This window comes from Gallus gallus, chromosome 13 (genome assembly GCF_016699485.2).
Source record: "Gallus gallus isolate bGalGal1 chromosome 13, bGalGal1.mat.broiler.GRCg7b, whole genome shotgun sequence".
NCBI classification, from domain to species: domain Eukaryota; kingdom Metazoa; phylum Chordata; class Aves; order Galliformes; family Phasianidae; genus Gallus; species Gallus gallus.
Genome location: NC_052544.1, coordinates 595,343 through 619,419, shown reverse-complemented (window position 1 = coordinate 619,419; position 24,077 = coordinate 595,343). Strand labels below are relative to the sequence as shown.

At 50.4% G+C, this 24,077-nt stretch overlaps 1 protein-coding gene across 4 annotated transcripts in view; it reads left to right on the top strand.

The window, feature by feature from the left end:
- PSD2 (pleckstrin and Sec7 domain containing 2) overlaps positions 1-24,077 on the top strand; it is a 73,337-nt gene that overhangs the window by 14,707 nt on the left and 34,553 nt on the right. For 3 of the 4 annotated variants that reach the window (XM_003642040.6, XM_040647039.2, XM_004944743.5), the window contains exons 2-3: positions 14,001-14,097; positions 15,692-16,252. In XM_003642040.6, coding sequence (XP_003642088.2) covers positions 15,756-16,252 — 497 coding nt within the window. In that variant the 5' untranslated portion in view covers positions 14,001-14,097; positions 15,692-15,755. Of the gene's footprint in view, positions 1-9,749; positions 9,769-14,000; positions 14,098-15,691; positions 16,253-24,077 lie in introns of those variants that run through there. The other variant, XM_040647038.1, reaches the window with a different exon arrangement.

The following is a 24,077-nucleotide window of genomic DNA, read 5'->3' as shown; positions in this document are numbered from 1 at the left end:
TCCATGGCAGTTACAGCGGAGGAATCACAGGCCAGAGGGGCAGGTCTGACTCCCTCCCATGCTGGGGGACAGGCCCTTGTCAGCCCAGATAGGTGCTTCATCCCCACTGCCGTGCTATCCTCAGGGGCGGAGTGGCTGAGATCTCAGTGCGGTTCTTCCCTGGCCCTGGGCAGTGCCTGGTGATCACTCCTTCCTATCTGGCCTGGTCCCTTCACATTCTGGGTGTTCCTAATGTGCTCCTCCTCTGAGCTGGCCTTGCCTCTTCTGGGTTCTCCTTACTGCGTTTTCAGGACTGAAGGGCTCACAGCTGGACTGGGTGGCCTGTGTGCTCCCTTCCAGCTGTGCAGCTGAGCTCCTTATCTCTCTGGCACTTTTCCCTGACTCTGTGATGGAGACCCGAAACCCTCCTCCTCAAAAGACAGAGCCTGCTGGTCTGCGTTAGGAGAGCGAGCCCCAGCTCTCCCTTGTAGTGGGGCTGGAGCATGTGCCTCTGAGCTCTCCTGATGAGCACTGAGCAGAGAGCTCACATCAGACCCAGGGACTGACAGGTTTGTGGTTCACCAACCACATTCTGGAAAGCCCAGAGAAAACAATGTGAGATCAGCCACCTCTCTAGCTCCTCCTCCCTAGTGTGATAGTTCTCAGGTTTTTTTAAATCCAGCTGATGTTCTGTGCTTTCAGCGCAAGTGCATCACGAGTCTAGGTAGGATTTATCTGACCTATAATTGCAATTTCTGCCCAGTGAACAATTTTTCCAAAAAATTTCACATGGCTCTAGGAAAGAGCCTCACTGAGATGGATGGGGAATCCCTGAATTCCTGCCTCTCTCCAGCTCCTGCCCAGAGCTGGATCGTCTGGGGCCAGCTCAGGGGACACCGATGTGATGCTCTGTATGAAGTTCTCATCTGCTTCAGGAATTTTCTCTGTATCTGGGGACACAAAGAGTGGAAGTGGATGGAGCTGCACTGGGATCCCAAGAAATTGGGGCACTTTCTAGGAACAAAAGCAAGGTGATGGACAAAAGCAAGGTGATGGACACATGCCTGTCCAAGCAGGACACAGAGAGAGCAGAGCTGCTTTCTGACCAGAAGGTGATACAGGATGAGGGATTCTGCTAAATTAAAAAAATATATTTGTCTTCACTGCTACGATGGAAGCTAGGGGAGCAGGCTGGAGGAAAGTGAGAGAGCTTTATTTAATTAGATTATGGGCCCCAAAGGCTTCAGACTTGGAAAAAAAAAAAAAAAAGAAAAAGAAGAAAAAAGAAATGATTTTTGTAATTGAGGATGGGGTTCCTGCCAAGTGGTGTTTTAATGAGCATTTAGTTTCTATCTCATAAGTTAGAAGCACCAGGGAGGGACAGCTATTTGAGCCACCCCTTACCAGTCTTGAGCTTACCAAAGCAGGAGCTGGCTGCCTGCAGCTGGGATCTCAGCCTTCTTTTGAGAAAAATGTGTTTTCTGTCCTTTAGGGCTGCTTATCCAGCTCTCCTGGTATCCTCTGGCCATTAAAGCTCTGTTTTTCTCCATGAGGCAGCTTTCACCATTGCGTAGGTGGGGAAACTGAGGCAGAAGATAATCACAGGATTGCTTTTCTTCCCAGAATCAGAGAATGAACTTAGATGAGCTGCTAAGCTGGGGGTCCCAAGCCTAGAGTCTTGCCTCTTCACATCTGCCTACATGCTTTGCTCACCGATCTGCTCATCAGGCCCTGAGCACCTGCCCGGCTCTTTGCTTGTGGAGCCGGGAGCTCCTTGCCATTGCTGCTGGAGGCTCACAACACTCTTTTGAAACAGAAAGAAGCCCCACCTGCCTGTCAGCTCTTGTTAGCTCCATCTCATTAGAAGTGGTTTTGAACAGGTTAAGGTAGCTAATGAACACTTTTAATATGCAGCTCATCAGAAATGCTGGTGTTATGGGCATTTCTGAGGTGCTCAGAAGCACCTGCCTACAAAACACTGAAAGACTTGATTACTCATGTATTAACCCTTTATAGATGATTTACAGACATGCCTTATCATAAAGCAGGACGCTTCAGCTTGCACTCCTTCACCCCTCCATTGAGCGGATTCTGCTGTTGCCCACTCCTGGCCTCAGAGGTTGGTGTTACTGGGATTGCACAAAGGTTGCAGTTGGAAGGGATCCTTGAAGATCATCCAGTCCAGCCCTGCTGCCATGGCCATGGACCAGGTCAGGTTGCCCCATGCTCCATCCAGCCTGGTCTTGACCTCTGCTTCTCTGGGCAGCCTGTGCCAGTTCCTCACCACCCTTAGTGTGAGGAATTTCTCCCTTATCCCAGTCTAAATCTGCCTTTTTTTTTTTTTTCTGTTTAAAGCCACTGCCCCTTGTTCTGTCCTGCAGAGCTGCCTCTCAGAGGTGAGGCACAGGAGACCTGGATGTGTGATATCACAGCAAAATCACAGTGTGATAGCAACACCTAGAATGCAGTTATGTTATTATGACTGCCATCAGACGGGGGAAGGGGAGCAGCCAGAAAATCATAGCAGCTGCTGGCAGATGGAAGGGATGATCCTGTAGCAGCAACCTGTGTTTAATCACCTGGATGTCTTTGTAAGCACGAGCAGAACGTCAGGATATCCACTGCTCTCCAGATAACAGCAAACTGTAAGGAGTGCGCCTTGGTGACATTTTCCCTTTAATTTTGCATGCTATAAAAAGCAGAGCTTCCCAGTCTCAGATGCATCATTGTCTCAGGCTGCATGCTCCCAGAGCAAATCTAATGGCTGTGCACTCGTGTCACTGTGCTGTTGGGTCATCTGATGAACCATGCCAAATGGCATTCATCTCCTGAATCTTTTCTACGTCTTTACATCGTGCTTCTTTCTGGCAGGCCCCTCTGGCCTCCCTGTGCCTCAGCTGAAGATGTAATTCATTGGTTCCCTGATGATGTCTAAACGCAACGCAATGATATCTGAATTGCAGGAGAAAAGCTCTGAGGACTCCACACTTCAGAAAAACCCTCTCAGAGCTGATATAGCAGCTGTCCTGCAGCCTTCTTACTTAGAGCAGGATGCCTTGTACAGCAGGAGAACAGGAGAGCCCCTGCATCCAAAAGCAGGCACAGCCCAAGCAGCACACTGTCCTGATGCAGTTACATCAGCCTGGTGGTGCTTTTTGCTCTTTTAATTCCCTCGTGGAGAAGAAATGACCCTGTCTATATAAAGCTGCCTTAAATCAGTGTAGGAGTATGCCCGTTAGAGCTGTCCTCCTTCATCACGAAAATCCCACTCCTATTGGCATGGTTATCCAGCATGTCCATTAGGGGCAGATCCAGCTTCTACACAGGAGCTACAAAATGGCTCCATCAGGTTCTCACTGCTATTTTCTGGGCAAGAGACTCATTTTTCAAAGCAAGTCAGCTTTAGCATTTCATTCTGCTCAAGAAGTCCTTGCTTTGGGAAGCCAGCAGTGCGAGCTGGAGCTGCTTTCAGCCGGCCGTGGGGAGGAAGAAAGACTTGCAGGTTCACAGAACATGGATTCCCTACTTGTCTGTCCTGCAAACACAGAAGCCTCCGTGAGGAAAGCTGTGCACAGAGGAAGTGTTTGCAGGCTAAATGTGGGAAGCAGTGCTGTGTTTTCTGAAAGTAGGTGTCTGCAACATAAACAGCAGCAGCTGGGACTGTTGTCCCAGGCGGTGCCAATCTAGCTGGAGAACACCAGAGCGTGATTTTCTCGTAACACAGACATTTAATAGAGATCAGATGCAGTCTTTCTGCTGACTCTGAAGAAGGGCTGGGGGCTGAGCTCAGCTGGAGATGTCTACATTTGGGTGAGATGAATCCCCCTTGAAGTGCTTTCCCATGTATTCAAGCAACTTCTGGGAGCATCAAGTTCTGACTAGCGTTGCCATGCTAATGATAATAATAACTTACCACATCCTAATGGAGCAGTGAAGTGGGGCTTTTCTTTTAGTGGCTCTGTCCCAGTCTATAAGTACTAAAAATAAATATGTAATTATCTTCTCAGTCATTTCATTGACTCTGTGCAGCCTGCAGCCTGGGAGCCTGAGCTAGACAGGCAGCATGGTACTATATAGGTGGGATGTAGCAACCAAAATGTAGGTGGGCCTCTGATCTTTCTGTCTGAGTGAAAGATGCTGGGTGAAGGGAGGGAGGAAGGTCTGGCCTGCAGGAACTTTGTCAGCTATCAGCACTAGCATGACTCCTCTAGCACTGAAGAATGGTAAACTCTCAGAGCTTCCTTGGTGCTCTACAGCCAGTAGAGATTTTTCAAAAATACATAGTGATCATGTATTTTTCTTTGGAAAAGGAGGATTTACCTAACCCACACTTCCTTGGTAGAAGTGTTTCCTGCAGTTTTGAAAGGGAAGGTGGAACTTTTGGTGCAAATGAATGAGAACATGGCCTGCTGCAGAACTAGTGAGCTTGTAGGTGGAGTACTTGTTAGAAAGAGGACTGAAGTCCGTGTCCTTGTCTCGGAGCAGATGGCTTTCCTAGAACATTGTCCTGTCTGTTCCCCTGTGGTGGCATGCTCTTACTGGTTTGCCTCCCAGATGCCTTGAGTTGGTTCTGATGAGATATGAAAATCCCTTCCCATTAGATCATATTTTCACAGGCTGCACCTTGCAGGTCCTTTGGGCAAATAACTTTGTACCCAAGCAAAGCTGCTGATTTCAGTGGAAATGCCACATTGCATGCCCTGACTTCCTTTATGCTAGGCAATGAGGTTCTAGCCCTCTTGACAGGAAATCTTGGCTAAGTCTGTGTTCTGCAGCAAAATAATTTCATCTCAGTCTGATTGGGGTGAGAGAAGTGAAGGAAACTGTTCTTCCTTTCCTTCACTGGGGTGAAAGTAGAAAATCCTCACTGGTGCGAGAGTTACCCAGCAGTTTCCAACATAGGTTTGGTTCTCTAGTCTGAAGTGGAGGCTAGCTGATCTCACTGTAGGCCTTGCTTGATGAAGTTAGTTGGAGGGCTTAGTTCTATCTGGACACTCTCCTGGCCTCTTCCAACAGTCTCTTATAGACTTGATGTCTTCTGGGCCTAAACGTCTTCGGGAGCTAAGACGTGCTGTCTTGCCATGAATGCATTAGAATAGATTAGACTAGACTAGAATAGAATAGAATCACTCAGGTTGGAAAAGACCTTAAAGATCATCGAGTCCAACCATGATCTAACCATCCTACCCTAACTAACATCCCTCCACTAAATCATGTCCCTGAGCACCACCTCCAGACGGTTGTTAAACACATCCAGGGATGGTGACTCAACCACCTCCCTGGGGATCCCATTCCAGTGCAACCCTTTCTGTATAGAAGCTTTTCCTGATATCCAACCTAAACTTACCCTGGCGCAACTTGAGGCCATTTCCCCTCGTCCTGTCACCTGTCAGCAGTGAGAAGAGACCAACCCCGCTCTGCTGTGAGCACCTTTCAGATATTGGAAGAGAGCAATGAGGTCTCCCCTCAGCCTCCTTTTCCCCAGACTAAACAGCCCCAGTTCCTTCAGTCTCTCCTCATAGGGCACATTCTCCAAGCCCTTCCCCAGCCTTGTTGCCCTTCTCTGGACTTGCTCCGGCACCTCCATGTCCTTTCTGTACTGAGGTGCCCAAAACTGAACACAGCACTTGAGGTGAGGCCTTGCCAATGCCGAGTACAGGGGCAGGATGACTTCCCTAGTCCTGCTCACCACACCGTTCCTGTTACAAGCCTGGATGCCATTGGCCTTCTTGGCCACCTGGGCACACTGCTGGCTCATATTCATCAGTACCCCAAGGTCCCTTTCCATCAGGCAGCTTTCCAGCCACTCTTCCCCAAGCCTGTAGGGTTGCCTGGGGTTGTTGTGACCAAAATGCAGGACCCGACACTTGGCCCTATTGAAACTCATACAGTTAACCTTGGCCCACCGATCCCGTCTACCCAGGTCCCTCTATGGTGCCCTTCTCCCCTAAGGCAGATCAACATTCCCTCCCAACTTGGTGCCCTCTGCAAACTTACTGTGTGTGTGCTCAATCCCCTCATCAAGATCATTAATAAAGATGTTAAATAGAAATGGCCCCAGTACCGAGCCCTGGGGGACACCACGACCGGCTGCCAACTAAATTTAACTCCATTGACCACAACTCTTTGGGCCTGGCCATCCAGCCAGTGTTTTACCCAGTGGAACGTACGCCCATCCAAACCATGGGCAGCCAGCTTCTCCACAAGAATGCTGTAGTGTACAGTATCAAAGGCCTTACTGAAGTCCAGGTAGACCACATTGACAGCCTTACCCTCATCCACTAAGCGGGTCACCTTGTCGTGGAATGAAGTCAGGTTTGTCAGACAGGATCTACTGATGCTCTTGGTTTAGAGGCCACCTGGAAATGCAGGTCAACCAAGTTGACATGTTGGCAACTCAGTGGCATCCAAGAGTCTTGGACCAGTTGTCTAGACATGATTCTCCAGCATATGGGTGCTGAAGCAGTGTGTTGCTGTGGCTGCAGATTCCTGAGCAGCGTTGGTGTGAAGAGTATACTCCTGATACAGCACAGAGACCTTTGGAAGCCAGGGCTGCATCTCTGCTAGGCAGAACAAGAGGTGTTCTTCTCTGCCAAAAGAACCTATTTATCCTCATCATAAGAGGGTGAAGATTATTCCTTTTTTTCTAGAGGTGGTCCAGAATGGCAGGGCATATTGTTTGAGATGTCTGGAAATGTGCACAGAATCATTGAAAAGTCCAGCTTGGAAGGGGCCTCAAGGCCATCTGGTCCAAGCTTCCACAGCAAGAGGAGGGCCTAGGCAAAGTTGTGTAATGTTTTGTCTAGCAAACACTAAAAATCACCAGTGTTGGAAAATCTACCACATCCTTGGGGAAGTTACTCCAGGGATTGATTGATCTCACAGTAAAAGAAGATTCTTCATGTCCAACTAGAATCTCTCACAGGGCAACTTGTACCCATCGCCCCTTGTCTCAGAGGTTCCTGGAGCACATGGAAGATAACTTCCTGACACAGCTGGTAAGAGAGCCTACCAGGGGAGGCAGATATGCTGTTTACAGAGGAGGACTGGTGTGAGACGTGGTCAAAAGCTGTCTTGGGGAGAGTGACCATGAAATGATTGAGTTCTCATTTCTCAGTGAAGTCAGGATGGTGGTCAGCAAAATTGCTGCCTTGGACTTCTGGAGGGCAGACTTTGAGCTGCTGAGGAAGTTGGTTGGGAGAGTTCCTTGGGGGTCAGTCCTGAGGTACACAGGGGTGCAGGAAGTCTGGGCATTCTCCAAGAAGGAATTCTTAAAGGCACAGGAACAGCCTGTCCCCATGTGCCATAGGATGGGTTGGTGGGGAAGAAGACCGGCCTGACTGAAGAGGGAGCCTTTGCTGAGACTCTGGGAAAAAGAGAATTGATCACCTTTGGAAGAAGGGCAGGCAACTTGGGAAGAGTACAGGGATGTCACCAGGATATGCAGAGAGAAAATCAGAAAGGCAAAAGCCCAGCAAGAAATTAATCTGGCCATCATTATTAAAAATAATTAAATATACTTTTACAAGTATATTAACAGCAAGAGGAGAATCTCCACCCTAGACGTCTTTTCCCACCGTTATGATCCTATGATTTTTCACATATCTCCTTGTAAAAAGGGAGTCTCCATCTTTGTAGCCACCCTTTAGACACTGGAACAGTCTTCTAGATGTATCCTGACAAGTGCTGAGAAGAGTGGAATATTGGCTTCCTTATCTCTGCAGGTGGATACCCTTGCTGATGGAACCAAGGATCCCACTGGCTGCAGCAGTTCACACATATTGAGCTGCTTATGCACCAGGAACCGCATGTCTCTTTCCACAGAGCTGCTCCCCAGCCAGGCTCCAACACAGTGAACGTATCTCCTAAAAATCTTGCTAAGGCCGTGCAGTGAGCCACTGTGTAGGTTCAGCATAGATGGGATGGAAGGAATTCCCTCACTTGGTCTAAGTCAGCTGCCAGCCCTGTTTTATTATTTTGGATGCTGTGAGAATGTGGGGAAGGAAGATCAAAGAAAAGGGTTGAAAAAAGATGGTTAAAAAGGCTGTTTTCATTTATGGGTTATGAGAAGCAGTTCCTGCTCTTGGAGACTTATGGAAGGTAACTGGGGCCATAGGCAAAGCTGGGATTTAATACATTCAATTACAGTGCTGCACAGAAGTGAGTGAGAAGACCTCACAGCCTGTTTTGTAATAAAAGCTGTAGACAACCAGGATAGAAGCCTACTTCACAGCTATCTGAACTATAAAACTCTCAGTCCAGCAAGAGAAAATGAGTACCTGAGCAACTAGGCAGAAGTGAGGATGAAGCCAGCTCTAAGCTGAGCTGAGCTGAGGAACTCTGCCATTCCGAGCCACAAAAGGTTAAGGCATGGCTGGAAGCATCATATGAAAATTCCTGTCTTGAATAATGCAGGGTTGGAGGTACTGGGACCACCTCTCAGAGCCATGGGAAGATTCCAGTGAGTCCCAGCAGTACTGTGCAGGTTTGTAAAGGAGTGCAAAGGAGCACACTGCAGAAATGCTGCAGATGCAACATGCTGCCTGGAGTAGGGATGTTCAGGTCTGTGTTCATCAGCTCCCTTCTGGAAAGGACACGCAGGTTAGCATCACACATGCTGCAGGGAGGATCGGTGTGTAGCCAAGCTGTTGGTACAGAGAGGGGAATGTAAGGAAAAACAGTAAGTATGTGCCTGTATTTTTCCCCTTCAAGTAACTGCAAAATAGTGCAAACAGGAAAGCTGTTAAGAGTTTAAAGACTTAGTTTTATTGTTTTCTCTAAGCAAAAAAACTGCCATTGTTTCCCCAACACAAAGTTTTGCAAGAGTCATTTGGATCTGAATGTGTACTAATTGCTCTGCAGGCTCTAATAAAAATTCAAAATAAAGAGCTCTAGGATTTGGCTTCAAGAAGTATGTTCCACGCACAGTGATTTCTGATTACCCAAAGGCTCTTTTTTTAGCATGTAGCTGGTTTATTTTAGTCTGTGGAATATGTTTTATCCATGGCCTCTTTTCTATGTTGGAACTGAAGGATATGGGATCTGTAGTTTCAACTGACAGTGATGCATGGAAACCTCTGGGATAGTATATTGCCGATGTGCAGTGACCATCAGTACCCGGGGGACTGTGAACTGTAAGACGAGCAGCAGCCAGTGCTCACCTTTCCTCGCTGAGCCAGGTTTTCCTCCAGCCCAGGTGAGGGCATCGGTTTGCTCCTCTATAGGTCTTCGGTATGCCCACATCTGGGATTCACTACATTGCCTTGGTGCTCTTGGAATTTTAATAGAGATAATAGAGAAAATCCAGAGAAAGAGAACCGAAGTGTTCCAGGGGGTGGGGGAGCTGCCTTAGGAGAACAGGCTAAGAAGTCTGGGATGGCAGTCTGGGAATGAAGGGCTGAGAGCTGATGTGATTGAGGTCCTGAAAATCCCGTACAAACAAACTCAGCCTGTGGGAGAAAGAAATGAGGATTTTCACAATGAAAATTGTAAGTTTTTTATTGTCATCAGTATTGTAAGGGAAGAAGGCAAAGTACAGGCATAGCAGAGGGGAAATGTATTTCAAAAGAGGATATTCTATCACTCTATGACCTGTTCCTCTTCCCACCCTCAGAGCTGCTGCCTAAAAACTATCTTCACTCTCACTGAAAGAGGATGGAAGGGAAATCTGCAGCCACTTTACAGAGGGGTGGGACAGGTTCCCAGGGCACAAAGAGTGCTACAGAGATCTGCATTCCATGGTGGTCAGCGGAGGAAGGTGCGTTGGGCCCAGAAGCTGAAAATAACTGGGTAAGAGCCTGAAGATTGGAGTTACAGGTTCTTAACCTGGCAGTGTGAGAGTGTGACAAGTTCAGAGGACAGAGCTCCTGAGATGCTCCTTGGGGGCGTTCTCAGGTGGCCCTGCTGCATTCACACTGCACTGAGCGCGTCCCATCCTGTGGGGTTTTCACAGGTTGAAGGAACTGTTCCCCCCAGTCTTTGGGGAACCTCTGCAGCACTGTAAGGCTGTAGTTGTTTTTGAGTCTCTTCAGGCCCTGGGATTACTCAGCCCGGAGAAGAGGAGGTGGAGAAGAGGGGGTGGATCTTGTTGATGAAGGGAGGCTGCAAAGAGGAAGGAGCCATGCTATTTTCAGCAGTGCCCAGGGCCAGGACAAGGGGTAGTGGATACAAACTGGAATACAAGAGGTTCCATCTGAACATCAGGAAACTCTTTTGTACTGTGCAGATGATGGAATGTTGGCACAGGTTGCCCAGGGAGATTGTGGGGTCTCTTTGGAGATCTTCAGAAGCTGCCTGGATGTGGTCCTGGGTACCTGTTCTGGGTGGCTCTGCTTGAGTGGGGATTATAGCAGATGGACCCAGAGGTCCCTTCTGATCCTAACTATTCTGTGGTTCTGAGTTGAAGATGGGACACTGGTAAATACATGTTGGGGCTTTTCAGGCTGTCAGAAGCTCCCTCAGCCTTGCTCAGTGAGTTTTGTCCAAAGGCACTAAGTTAAATCAACTGGGTCGCAGTGTAGTCTCTGAGATTGTGGTCAGGAAGAAACTTCCTCCCAGTCTGAGTGACAGAGATCCTGGAGGCTCTTTGTCACTCACAAGTAAGAAGTCACGTGAAGTATCCTCTGTTTCATGAGACCCCTATAGGCATTGTCTGCTTTCATCTCTCTACGTGCCAGTGGCTGCAGCCATGTCCCAGCTCTCTCCTGCCCTGTGCCTATGCCTTGGCTCACAGCAAGGCCTGGAGCCAGCTGAAGGCCAGCATCCCACCTCTGGCTGGCCAGCAGCAAAAACCTCAGGAAGAGTTAAGAAGAATACAGGAAGAAAGTCCAGAGGGAATCTTGTGAAATTTAACAGAGACAATTGCAGTTTGCTGGAGGAATGCCAGGTACTGGCATGGGCTGGGGTCTGACTGGTGGTCTGCTGAAAACCACCATGTCAGCTGTGTGCCTCTGTGTCACCAAAGGCCAAGTGTGCCTGGGGTTGTGGTAGCCAAGGTGCAGCCAGTAGATCGAGGGAAGAGTCTTTCTCTCTGTTCAGAGCTTGTGAGACCACATCTGATCACCATGTCTGCTTTTGGACGTCACAGTGCAAGAAGGACATCTACAAGATGGTGATCATGAAGATTACATGTGCCTCCAGATATCAGCATGGATTCACAAGGCCAGGCGGCTGGTGTCACCTGACCGGCTGCACAGACACCTTCTGTCTTTCTCCTTGTGGCAGCTCACACCACAGGGCACCAGTAGAAAAGCTGGGCCGGGCCATAGCCTGCAGAACTGACATCTGTCTGGGGCTCCCAGTGCCCCTTCCAGGTACTGACACCCTTGTAGGTCCAGCAGAGCAAGGAGATGTTCCGGGTGTTTCCCGGAACCCCAGAAGGGCCAGTCATGCTCTGTCCTGCATCTTTCAAACTTAGCAGCTGCTGGCAAAGTCCCAGTGCCCTCCTTCCCCCAGAGTCTGCACCCCACCATTCTGGGAGCAAGCAGCCTGCCTTGCCACCTCCTCCCCTTCCTGCCATCCCCCCTCACCTTCTGGTCTTGACTGAAGTTGTCCAACATGCTTGGCATCTGCTTACTTCCTCCTTTACCTCCAACACCACAAGAGGCACACAGAATGGATCTTCCTCCGCGCTGTCCCCGTACCTCCCACCCTCTCCTTGGAACCAGGGTGAGAGCACAGCCCTCCTGATGGACCTGCTGCCCTGTCTCTGCTAAGCCCAAGGGAGCAAGATCTGAAGCACTGGGACAAAGCAAGGCTGCAGCAGGGAGCAGCCCAGCTCAGCTCAAGGGAGAGCTGGTGCTCCAACAAGCAGCAGGGTTCTTCTCTGAGCGTTCCTTGTCACAGCAGCCAAGCAGTTACACAAACTGAAGTGGGAGCCTTTCCAGTTCCTAATGCAGGAAAGAAAATTTAAAATTAATCATTTTCCACCAGCCATTCAGCTTCAACAAAAGCTGGGAGGCTTCCAGAGCCAGTCCCTGAAAGAGCCACTGTGTGGCTTCCAACCTCTCACAGAATCAGAGCAGACTTTACTTCATCTCTGCCCAGATTCTTTGGGACCGGTGCTTTCCTGCTGTGGGTGCCAGCCTGGTTTTGCTGGTCCCGTTGCCCCACATAGGCCAGTGAGTGCAGATGACTGTGAGTGAATGCCTCAAGACCAACTGTGTATAATTGCTTCCTGGGAGCCCCATCACACTCACCACACAAGCACTCAGGAGCAAGCCTTTAAGGCCCATCAGCAGCATGGGTGAGACATTTCTGCTGTCCTTCAGCAGCCAGCTCTGCCCTTATCCGCTCATGGTCCAGTGGCCGGGCAGGACCCAAAGGCAGAGCCTGCAAGTCAGTGGCCCTAGCCTTTCCTACAGGAGTCACAGCCTCTTTCCAATCACAAATCCATGCCATTCTGCTTATGTGGGCCTTACAGAGCTGGGCTGGTACAAATCATGGACCTGGAGCTTACTCAGCAGAGCCACCACAGCCATCGGTGTGAGTAGTCCCAGGCAGGGCATCTACCAGCTCATTCTCTTTTCCCAGCTTTTTTTTTGTACGCTAACCTACATTATGTTTTCTGGAGGCTGGAAGCAGTGGACACACATGGGATGCTCGCCCTACCTGTGGGACGAGGAGGGCAGCAGTCACTCGAGGGCATGCCTGAGGCTGCAGGAAGGGCAAGGCTCATGGTCATGTGAAGGTCCATTGGTGGGAACTCACATGTCACCTTCCAGCCCCTCCTGCACAGAGCTTGACCAGATACTGCCTGTATTCAGTACAAGGCAGCTGGGTAACTCATTACATCCCAGCTGTTCCTCTGGGGCTTCTGGGCATGCTTCAAGGAACTGTCACCATGAGCATAGATCTAGTAGCTAGCGAGTTGCTGAGTAATCTGTCCTGAGTCGATACACACTCAGCTTGCCTAAGAACTTCAGCTGCACAGGACAGCCTCCATCCACCTGTGTGTGCCACAGCATATGGGTCCACATCTCGGAGGGATCAGGAGGCTGCGAGAGACTGCTGGCTTTGCTCAGACCGGTGTGCTGGAAGCTGGGAGCTGATGCCTTCCTGGCTGAGCATGCATCTTCCCCTGGCTTCTCCAGTGCCAAGGAAGAGCACGCCTTGGAGTTTAACTACTGACTGCTCAGTCCTTCTTCCAGAGCATAAACGTCCCACTTAGACTTCACAGAGGGCAACGCAGAGTAAGCGTAATGCAGTAGCTTATGCATAACAGAAATATTGATTTATTGACATTAGGAATTGGATTAAAGCTAGGAGGGAAGAATGAGACTTCACATTTACTAAGGACTGCCAACATTTCTTCTTAGCCCTGTCTCCTAACCGTATTTAGCTTCCTGTTTTCTGGTTGCTTATAGCTGTGCCAAGCTTTCGTTATTGGACTGGAATTTAGCTTGGGTGGTATCAGCAGTGTTCCTGCTGAAGTTACTGCAGTGGAAGAAGGGAGATGGGAAATTTCAGCCCAAAACTCCTTGGCTGGTTTTAAAAATGTAGACTTAAAACTACATTATTCAGCTCACATCAAGAAAAAGACCAGCAGAGCTTTCCTGGAAAGGTTTCTCCAAAGATTTGAATATTGGCTCTGTGTTGAGTATTATGCCTTCCCTATGGAAAAGTGTCAACATTCAGCTCATGTTACATTTTCAGGCTTACTCCAAATTACAGTGCAGTCATATTCAGGGGAGTCTTGATAGTTTTGCAGGTAAATTGCTCACAGACATTGCATTGGCTTGGTTCTGCTGCCAGTGTACAGAAAGGAAGGCTGGAGAAGGAATGAAGTCAGAAGGCCTCCGTAAGGTTTCTTGTTGCATTCAGCTGCTGCATTGCCACAGCTGAAAGCCGGGGAGGACCAATGTGTGCAGAAGGAAGAGCACTAGCAGTGCTTTGCAAAGAATGGGCAGTTCAGGCATGGGATGGGGCTGGGAAGCCACCTGGCATGGAGCAGCGGCAGTGCAGCAGGTTGATGGGGTTCTCCTCTCTGTGTTTCATGCTCTTTGGTCTGTTATTGCTTGCAGGGTCGTGCATCTGTCCAAGTGCCTGGCTGCACCTAGTGCGAGGATGCTGCGAGCTCTGTGACAGCAGGGGATGCACACGGATGCGCACGGAGAAGAGGTAAACCTGCCTGCATGGCATCTGCCCCATCCCACATCTGCGGGATGAGCAGCTGGAGGAGAATTTCTCCCCAAACCCACTCAGCAATGGCCTATGACCTCCTCAGTCCACCTCATCTCTCAGCAGATGTGAACTGGACACAGGGAGGGCCTGAGTGCTCCATCTCGGCTGGGCTTTTCCCTAGGCACAGTCAGAAGGGGCTAGGGTTCCCAGTGAGATCTGTCCCACTTAGCTCAGCACATATCTGCACAGCTCTGCCCATGCCCAGTGAGTCTGGGTCCAAACCTCTCCTCTCCCTTGCTCCTTTCCCAGGCACAGAGGAACCAGTGGCAGAGGATGGGCCACTGACATTGCCATGGCCTCCATAGACCTGTTCAGGGGTAGTGAGAGCAGAGGCACATCTTGGTACCAAGAACTTGTAGGACCCTGCATTAAACAAGCGATGACTTTACTGCTAATGAGAACTGCAGCTTAGCAAGCAGAGCCCATTCCCAATGTCTGGGCACCCTTACAGCTTCTCAGATGTGCTGTTATCTGTGGTTTGCAGAGAAGAAGCTGAGGCAGGGATTTAAGATCTGTGTGTGACGTGAGGTAGGACCAGAACCAAGGGAAGAAGCCAGGGTTCCCATCTGCTTGCTGTAACCAGTTGGGTATGCTTCCTTCTCAGGTGAAGGCAGACACAGTTTTAAATCGCCGTGTTTTAAATTGGCTGTTATGCCTCAGCCCAAATGCCATACAGAAACACTGGCTTCCAGAAAAGAGAATTTCTGCTGGCACTGTGATCACTGGATTTCAGCTGTAGGGCTCACAGTGCTTGCACAACAGCGTAGGGCTGCTGCCCATGGCTGAGGATGCTGCTTGCAAGACTTTGCATCAATGGGCATGTTTGCCAGTACAGCCCCTTCTTACTGAAAAGCCACTTGTGGTGCAGTGTAGTATCCTTCCCTTGCCCTAAAGAGGGCATCTCATGACATATTCAGAAGGGACACTTTTGCCAGAGCCTTAGCTGGTAAATACTTCAGCAGTACTTGCATACCAGGGAAAGTGTTACTCTGGAAGGGAAGAAGCTGCTTGGAGATGTGAGTCAGCAGGGAGAATCACACAGGTTGGCACATCACAGGTACTTAAAAGTGTTAAAAAACAAACAAACAAACAAACAAACAAAAAACCCACACCTGTCTCCTCTTTCCCCAGTGCCATCACACAGGTGCCAGCTTTCAGGGGGCAGTACCCTGGTAACCGGCATAGGAGAAGCAGTGGGGCCACATTCCTTTCCCCAGCCTGTGTTTAAGGCTGGGGTGTGTGGAGCTCTGGGGGCAGAGAGGAGGAGGGGATGCCTGGGTCCTTGGTGGCCCAGGACCTCGAGGGCAGATTTTCTTCTCCAGTCTCAGTGCTGGGTTACAAGCACTCATTCTTACAAGCAGTAAACCCAAATATGAACCCTCTCTGCTTTTCTCCTGGAGGGTGTATATTTTCCTCCCCACTCCTGCCACCCCAGCTGTGGCATTGGCTGTCACCCCACTGAGCTGCCATGGCCAAGCCCGCACTGTTTGATCCACGGGGCTCTGGTGATGTGGGGTCTTTTCTATTGTAGGTAGTGCCGCGCCTGAGCTGATCGCGGGGAGGGAGCCCGCAAGTGCCAGGAGAACAAGCAGAATATGAGTGAGAGCAGGCACTTTCCGTTGTCTGTGGCAGCCCGCAGCGAGCTGCATTCCTCAGGCTCACAGCCTACTGTGCAAGCCCACAGCGATGGGGACGAGCAGCTTGGCCAGCCTGCAGAGCCTGCCAGCGGGAGAGCCAGCCCCCTGGATGACGCTGAGCCCAGCCCATCAGCCGATGAGGAGCACCATGGGGACCAACATCTGGCGGCCTCGACAGGCGAGTGGGAACAGGAGGTGCATGCCACGAGTAACAGCGAAGGCTGCAAAGAGCTGGCACTGACCAACGGCGTGGACGTGGAGCTCGGTGCAGGCGGGGAGGAAGTGAGGTTGCAGCCGCCGGACGGCAGCGTGCCCAGCCCTGGCAGCGTGGATTCTGGAGAGGAGGGCTCCCCTGGGCCGCAGGCACGGAGCCAAGCCCTCAGCAAGGTGCTCCTGCATGGCTTCCTGGGCTCCGCGGGAGCACTGAGTGCTGATGAGCCGGAGGAGCAGCTCGGGTGAGTGCGAAGCTGCCATAGCTCTAGCTCGGTGCTGGCTTATGTGTGCTGTTTCCCAGTCCTCCTTGGTCTGAGTTCCACTCCTCCCTGTGTAACTCATCACTTTAAAAAGCTGCAGCTGCTCTCATGGCTGACTGTGTCTTTTCACTCTCCTGCTCTGGGCTTCTTTCCCTATTGCAAATGCAGAAAGTCTGTGATTTAAGCCAGTGTCTGTCCCAGATGTGCTAAGGCGAAGAAAAAGGCTTAGGAATCTCTCAGGGAGAGTGATGACTTTTGGGAGTGTCCCACTTGTGATTAGAGCTGCAGCTGCAGCACTTCAGGCAGAGTTTACTGAGATAGCTGAGGTATCTGGGCAGGGTAGGCACGGCAGCCTGCAGCCATGGGAAGCCTGGGGTGCCCTGGGAGTCCCTGGCAGCGTGGCTAATTCTGGCAATCCATGGCCAGCAGGATACAGCTTTGCATCCAGAGGAGCATGTTGTTAATAAGGGAGGGCAGGGCACTGAGCTTTGGTCCCCACACTGCTCTTGCAGTTGGTGCTGCCAGGGCCCGGGTGGCACAAGGATAGCTCAGTTTCTACTTTGTACGTGCAGCAAGGGGGTGGATGTGTTACTGCATCTGGGATGAGCGTGATTTTGGATGCTGGGAGGTGAGCAGGACAGTGGGAAGTGCTGTGTAGTGGGGTGACGTGGTGAAGCTGGGGGCTCACCGTGCCTCAGCCCAGGTGCACCTCCTCACTGATGCTCCAGCAGCTGTGTGTGTGCTTGAAGCCACTGCAGACGGGTTAGGAGACATGGGCACCAGCACACAGCATGCTCCTTGCTGCTGGGTGGCAATGGCCAAGCGGAGGAGAGGGCCTCCTGAAGAGCCCTCAGTGCCCGCCAGCCAGGCAGGACCGCACCTTCGCAGCGGGGACTGTGCCCTGCTGCTGTCCCAGCTCTACAGTCCTCCTATGGTTTAGGTCCTCCTGGTTCAGGTAGCTTTCACCAGTGCATGAGGCTAGGTGTAGAAGAGCCTACAATGGGCTTTTTACAGGCATGCCCCAAATTTGCAGTAGAATTGAAGGAACTGGGGTCAACTTCCTGCCTGAAGGTCTGTGGCAGGTAGTCCCCTCCCAGACCTTGTACTCTGCAGCTGGATGGGTGGCAGCTCAGCAGCCCAGAGACGTGCCTGTTGTCTTGTTCTCAAGTACCTGAGATAAACTATGGTCTCCCCCCACCTGTGTCCTCCCTACTGGCAGCCTGATTTCTTGGGAGAGCTTTCCCGGCTGCGGGACACTGAGCAGGGACTCAGCCTCATGGAGGAGCTTCTGCAAGTGCCTGAGACTTCACAGCGCCCTGCAGTCTGCAGGGTGGTCACTGGATTGAGGTGGGCTGCTTCCCATGGCATTCCTGCGAGAGGAACGTAGACCACAAACCACCCGGGAGCCGTATTGTAGCTGCCCAAGGTTGATGGTCACTGTGTATCTTACGGCCTTGCCTGCACATATCTTCTACCCCAAGATGGGAGAGATACCACAAGCAGGACAGGGCTGGAGAAGAGCAGAGGAGCATGGCCTTCTAAGATGAGAAGGTGTAACAGGGACACGATGGCAAAGAGGGGCATTTGAATCACCTCCTGAGTGTGCAGGCTTCAGGCTGAGCCATTGGCTCAGAGCACTGTCTGGAGCACGGCCAAGAGTGTTAGCGGTGCTGGGAAGCTGCGCAGCATGTGGGCTGATGGCAGGCATCCCTAATTCATTGCATCTGTAGCAGTTAGCAGGCTCCCCAGCAGCAAACTGGTGGTTTGCTTTACCAACAGCACCAGCAAGAAGCAGCAACTCTGTTTCAACAGTCACAGCTGAAGGTATTAAAGAGGAATAGGTGTCCAAGGCAGGCTGCTTCTATCTGCATCTGCTGATGTCTGGAGAGCCTGGGGAGCTCACCTCCACACAGGTTCCACAAGTCCTGTGAGCTATTCTGTCAGCTCTTGGATGTCTGCAAGTCACTGTGCTACAAGGGAATGCTGCTTGGTCTGTGGCTCCCCAGCAGACAGTGATTTCAGAAGGAAGCTATGAGTGGTCAGTGAATGCTGGTGCAATCACTGGAAGTGCAATTATTTTAAGGTAGTGGGGCATGAACTGGGAGAAGTGGCAGGCTGAACATTTGGAGCCGATGCAATTTGACTGCACTCTGCATGAGCTGACCATGATCTTGTGCTCTGAACACATGGACTTGGATAGTAAATAAGTATTCTGGGCAGCTGAATGCACAGGGACAAGTCACATACTATATATACTTGAAGGCAAAAGGGCAGCTGGAAAACTTCAGGAATGCAACTGAAATCTGGGAAACTACATGTTCTCCAGGAATCAGCTGAGTGCGTTCAGGCTCCTTGGTACTTTGACCACCTATCCATTGGATGGCTGGGCCAAAACCAGCACGGTCCTTCTGGACCATGGACAAGTGCAGCTGCCTGCTGCACTTGTATTGCGTAGTGAGCGTGGGTCATGAGTCACAAAGCTGACAGACGGACTGAGGCACTGTAGAATTCATAGTCATCCTCTGTTGTTTCTCTATTGTTTCTCCATTTCCCCATTCAAGGAAATAAAGCCAAAGCTTTTGTGCTTGTGCTGCAGTTTGCACTTGCTGAATCCCTTTTGCCCCTCTTTCTGGTCTATCCCATTGGCAAGCCAGCACGCTGTTTGTCAAAGCCCTGTTCCACTCCTTCTGGCTGTTTTGGCTAGAGGTCTGCCAGCTTGCCAGAAGCCCCCAGCATGGGCCCTGCTGATCTCAGGAAGTTGCATCTCTGTAGTCAGACAGAGCTTCACTAGTGAATGACGTTCTCTGCTTTCAACCCCATTAAAATGTCAAGCTGGTAAATAGGAAATCCCCACCTTTGGCTTGTAAGATGCGCTTGGTGCCTGCAGGTTTGGGACTGCTGCCTTTGTGCATGCATTTTTTCCCATGGCAGCGTACAGCCATCATGCATTTCACATTGCATTAAACAAAGTTTTAGAAAACTTTGCAGAAAGCCCACAGCGCATAGGCAAGAAAGTCCTGGCTGCCACCACGTCCTTCTCTGATGGCTCCACCAACACAGCAAACGAGGTTCTACTTTATTACAACTAATTAACCAGTGAGAAGTGAAATATAAACAACTCAATGCATAAAAATCCAGTGCGGTTCAGTGGCAGTAATAACTGAGTGCATAGCTCAGCATGCCTTGCCATAAGCAATAAAACAGCATTTCAGAGATGACTGAGAAAAGCAGCACAGGCAATTAGATACAGTGCTACTTCAATACACAGAAGCTTGTGATTACAGTGCAAATAAATATATGGCTCCTTAGTTAAGTAAAGCAATTGCCTTCCCTGCTGTGTAATACTTAAGTGCCTCCCTGTGGGGAGGCTGTGCTGTGCTCACTCACAAGCGAGGTCTTACCTTATCTCCCTCCCGGTCCGGCATGGTTGAATCAGATGCAGGTGGCTGCCCCTGGGCTGCTCTAAGCTGTAGGAAGCCTGCTCACACTCCCCCGAGGAGGGTCTTCCTTGGGACCATGCAGGGACGGGTGTGATGAGCTTGTGGCTGTGGGTGCTGGAGGCTTGTCAGCGTCCGCTGAGCTGTCCCTTGCTGCAGCTCCTGCCCTGCTCTCTGCCCTCTGCCGCACACAGCCTTCAGCAGGGCGTTTCCAGGGACACAGCTCTTCTGGCTGTGGTGCCTGCTATAGGAGTTTGGGCTCAGGGAATAAACACGGAGCTGGAAAATACGTGGGCACTGTTACAAGGAGTTGGGCAATGGGTCCCCACCGCATGGTGCAGTTAAAGCTGTAAAATCCTTCCTGCTACAGAGAGGTAGAGTTTTAAAAGTTTCTCCTGGTTCATGGAGGGAGAAGGTTTTTTCTGCACACAGGCCCTGCCGAGGTGGATGGATCTGGGAAGTTAAGCAGAGCTGAGAATGAAGAGACCTGGAGCTGCAGCCAGCATCTGGCTTGCTGTGTGGCCAGCTCTGGCGGTCTGGGTGGCACTCTTCTTAAAGCCCTGAGCTCCTGGAAGCAGGATGTTATTTGAAGCTACATATTTGTATCAGCCTTTAGCCATTGCAGCCCCAGAGTTTATTTTGCAAACAGCAGCTCTAACAGCACAGGCAGCAGAGAGGAATTGTCAGAGGACATGAGAACCTGTTAGTCCAAGCCTGTCAGCTCTCAGATGTGGAGTGTGAGCTGTGCATGGCTGTGTCCCTCCTTGCAGTGCCCTTCAGGTGGCTGTGCTCTTCAGGTGGCTCTGCCCTGCTCGCTGCTCTGCAGGCACTGCCTGTTTCTGCCACAGCTCACCAGGCAGCTGAGCAGGCACCCAGCAGCATGGGGAGTGGAAGGCCGCATGGAGTGGCCACTTCACAGCACCCACTTTGGGTTCCTCAGCCTCTTGGAACACTGAGAAGTAAGAAATGTGACAGTGCCGATTTGTCCTCCCCTCTCTGACAGCTGTGGCCCTGGCATGTTAAAAGCAGGAGGCTGTCCCCTCGTGCAGATCCTTCCTCGGTGTGCAGTTTTCTTGCAGACAGCAGGAGAGAAGTCTGGAAGCTGACTTGTTCTCACACCTTGCTGTCACAGCAGGGGTATGTGCAACTCTGTCACTGCAGTCTTCCCTCCTTGCACTGGTTCTCTGCTCACTGTCCACCCTCTCACGCTATGGCTGTCCTTGGGTGTTTGGTTCTTGGGGTGAGGAAATCACCTTTGGCAGAATTCCTGCTGTCTTCCGTGTCTGGATCTGTAAGTGCACTGGCTGTAGAAAACAAGGGGGATGACCTTAAGGATTTCTCTATGTAGAAGGATGCCAGGTCCCATTGTTCTGCCTGGAATTAGTGCTTGTGTTAACTGCTGAGCTCTCACTGCCCATGCTGATGAGGTTGTTGGAGGATGATCCACGTGAGCATCACCTCCCAGAATGGGGTACCCCATGATGCCCAGCAGAACCAGCTGCTCTTCAGAAATGACAGCAGTAGTTCCCAAACAGGTGTGTTCCCCTTGGTGACAAGGTCATGGGGCCACCAAGTTCTGCAGTGATCTCCCACTCTGCCCGAGGCACTGCAGAGAGCCAAGCTTTCCCAGAAGGGATAACACTATGGTGGTTTCTTCAGACCAGTAAATTCAGGGCTGTGCTCCTCTCGCCTGTTGATTGCAAGGCCAAAAAGAAACATCATGATTTTCCCATCTGACCTGGTTTGTAACACCATGGATGTAGCATACATTTGTGTGTTTGCTGCATCATTTCTGGATCAGCCCTGTCTAGCCACATGGTGAGAGGTGCAGTGCTGTGAATTTTGGGGGAGGACACTATACATTCCTCTTCATTTCGGGCTTGCTCAGGATCCTGAGGTCCAGGCACATGGGTACCCTATGCAGTGCTACCCCTCTCTCAGCTGCCAATTTCACAGGTCCTCCAGCCATGCCTTGAACACAGTGAGGGAGAGGATCTTGGTGAAATGGGCAGTGTCCACATTTGGAACGGTTTTTGTGACCAGAGTGAGTAATGTGATCATAGAAGGAACACTGAGATTGAGTGAGGTATCTGCCTCCTGAATGAAGAAGAAAGATAGAACATTTCCTTGAATCAGCGATGAGAAGGCTCCTTCCATTCCCAGCCATTCTCGTTGTTGGTAGTGCATTGACAAAAAATGCTTGACAAAAAAAACGATTTTTGCACTGTACTGAGGGTTCTTCTGTTTTGAAAGGTATCAAAACAGAATGTCTTGGCCTTTCTGTAGATACTTTACCATTCCCCCAAGTGATCAAATGATAAATGAGTGGGAATAAATGACATCTTGCTTGGAAGTAGCAGCAGGTTTTGGGTACAAGCCAGTTCCCTAGGGAAATCCTTTCCAGGGTGGCCAGAGCATAGGGGTGGTGGGTATGGCCAGAGCATAGGGGACCAGGCTGCCCCTGCCACCTTCAGCCACTCTGAGCTGGTAGCTGGATTTGTTCCATCTGAAAGGGTCTTAGTTGAGCTAAAAATCTCACCTGGTGAGTAGATCCTGGTGACATGTTTAGAAGTAGAGGAAAAATCAACAAATTGGAAATGATTGCAATTGCTTTGATTGCAGTGTGTTTTCTAGGATGGACCTGCTGGGGAAAAGGAAGACCAGATTCTTTCCTTGCCTCCTCATTGACCTGCTCTTTGCTCAAGAAGCAACCTTCCCTCCTTGCTGCTTGCTTAGCTCTGCAGTAGAAATACAGACAAATCCTTTCTGCCCTGTGAGAAGAAAGTATGTACCCGAGACTCTGAAATGGTACAAGCAGAGCTGGAGGGTTTTGGGGCTCCAGTAAGCATCTGCCAAGCATAGCAGTGATGTCCAGGGGTACATCCCCGCCTTGAAAGCAGGGAGCCTGTGTCTGTTGGACAAATTGGGCTGCATGCCTCTAGATCAGGGCATCCTTAAGCTGCTGCAGCTGGGAACTGAAGGAATGGGGCTGGCTGTGGGGGCAGACATTTGCTTTCCCTGTTCTCTGATTTCTGCTGCTGGAGATAGGGCTCTATTCCCCTGCCTGTCCTTATTTTGGTACAAGCAATTCTATATGGTGTGTGCCTCAGTTCCCTGCCTAGAAAGATTGAGCTGTTTTGTAAAGAGCATCGAGAAGTGTCCAGACTGTGGGAGACTCTCGTGGCTCTGTCATAATTAGGCCACAAGTGGTTTCCTTCCTCTGTGCTGGAGCCACCACCTCCCTGGACCCATTTCCAATTCTGCTCCAGGTGATGTGGAGGTTTCATGTTCTGCAGGGCTGTCACTGACACATGATAGAAAACATTGCTTTCAGCAGCTGGGCTTGGGCATGCATGGGTACAGCATCTCACTCACTGGCATGGGAAATTTGCTCATCCCTGATCCACCCCCAGAGTTCATCTCAGGGAAATGTATTCTGCTGCACAGTGAGGCCACGTCCATGTCACACTGATGGGTGCCACGCTGCTCTCACTCCCCCTTCACAGAGGAACAGGGGAAAAAATATGATGAAAAAATCTCTTGAAGAAGAGATTAATATAATACATTAGCTATTGATAACAGAAGGAAAGAAGAAAAATAAAGTGATGCAAAAGCAATCAGATCAAAACCAGATCAATGCCCAGCCAGTCCCTAATCAGTAGTGACTTTCAGAGACCACCCCCACAAGGCTTTTGCTGAGCATGGACTTGAGCATGGAATACCCCTTTGGGCCATTGGGGCTGGCTGCCCAGGCTGTATCCTATCCCAGTCCCTTTCCAGCTCCCAGCCCACTTCCTGGCCTGCTGGTACTGGCTGTTCCAGGAGGGACTGAGCCCTCCCATCTCCTCAGGGCTCCCAGCAGGTTTTGCTGGGTTTGGCCCAGCTGAATTCTCCCTGTGTGATTGTATTGGGATGTGCCCTGGAATTGATGTCCCTGCACTGAAAGCCAGGATAGCTGGGAGTTGCTTACCCAGAAGCTAACCTTGCAGGCTGGTAAATTTTGCAGCCTCTGTCATGCTGCTAATGCTGTGCCACATGCCTGTAAAGCAGCACAGAGACTCCCCTGCCTGGGCTCCATCCCTGTGGACATCCCTCTCAGTGCAGAGTGCCCTGCGGTGCCCTGCTCTTCTAGGGTATCTTGTCTAAGACAAAAGGCTGAAGATAGAGCATAAGAATTGCTCCCTAACGGCTTCTGTTTTTTTCTCTGCTACAAAAGGATATTTGCTGCCAACATGCAGTTATATGAATTGATCTGAATCTTTAATGTCTTCCGTGTTTTTGATGCTGCCAGAATTGGAGCACTTGAAGAGAGAGGGAACCCTTAGATTAATTCAATTCTGTCAATTGGTCCAGCTGCAAGTGTGAGGCAC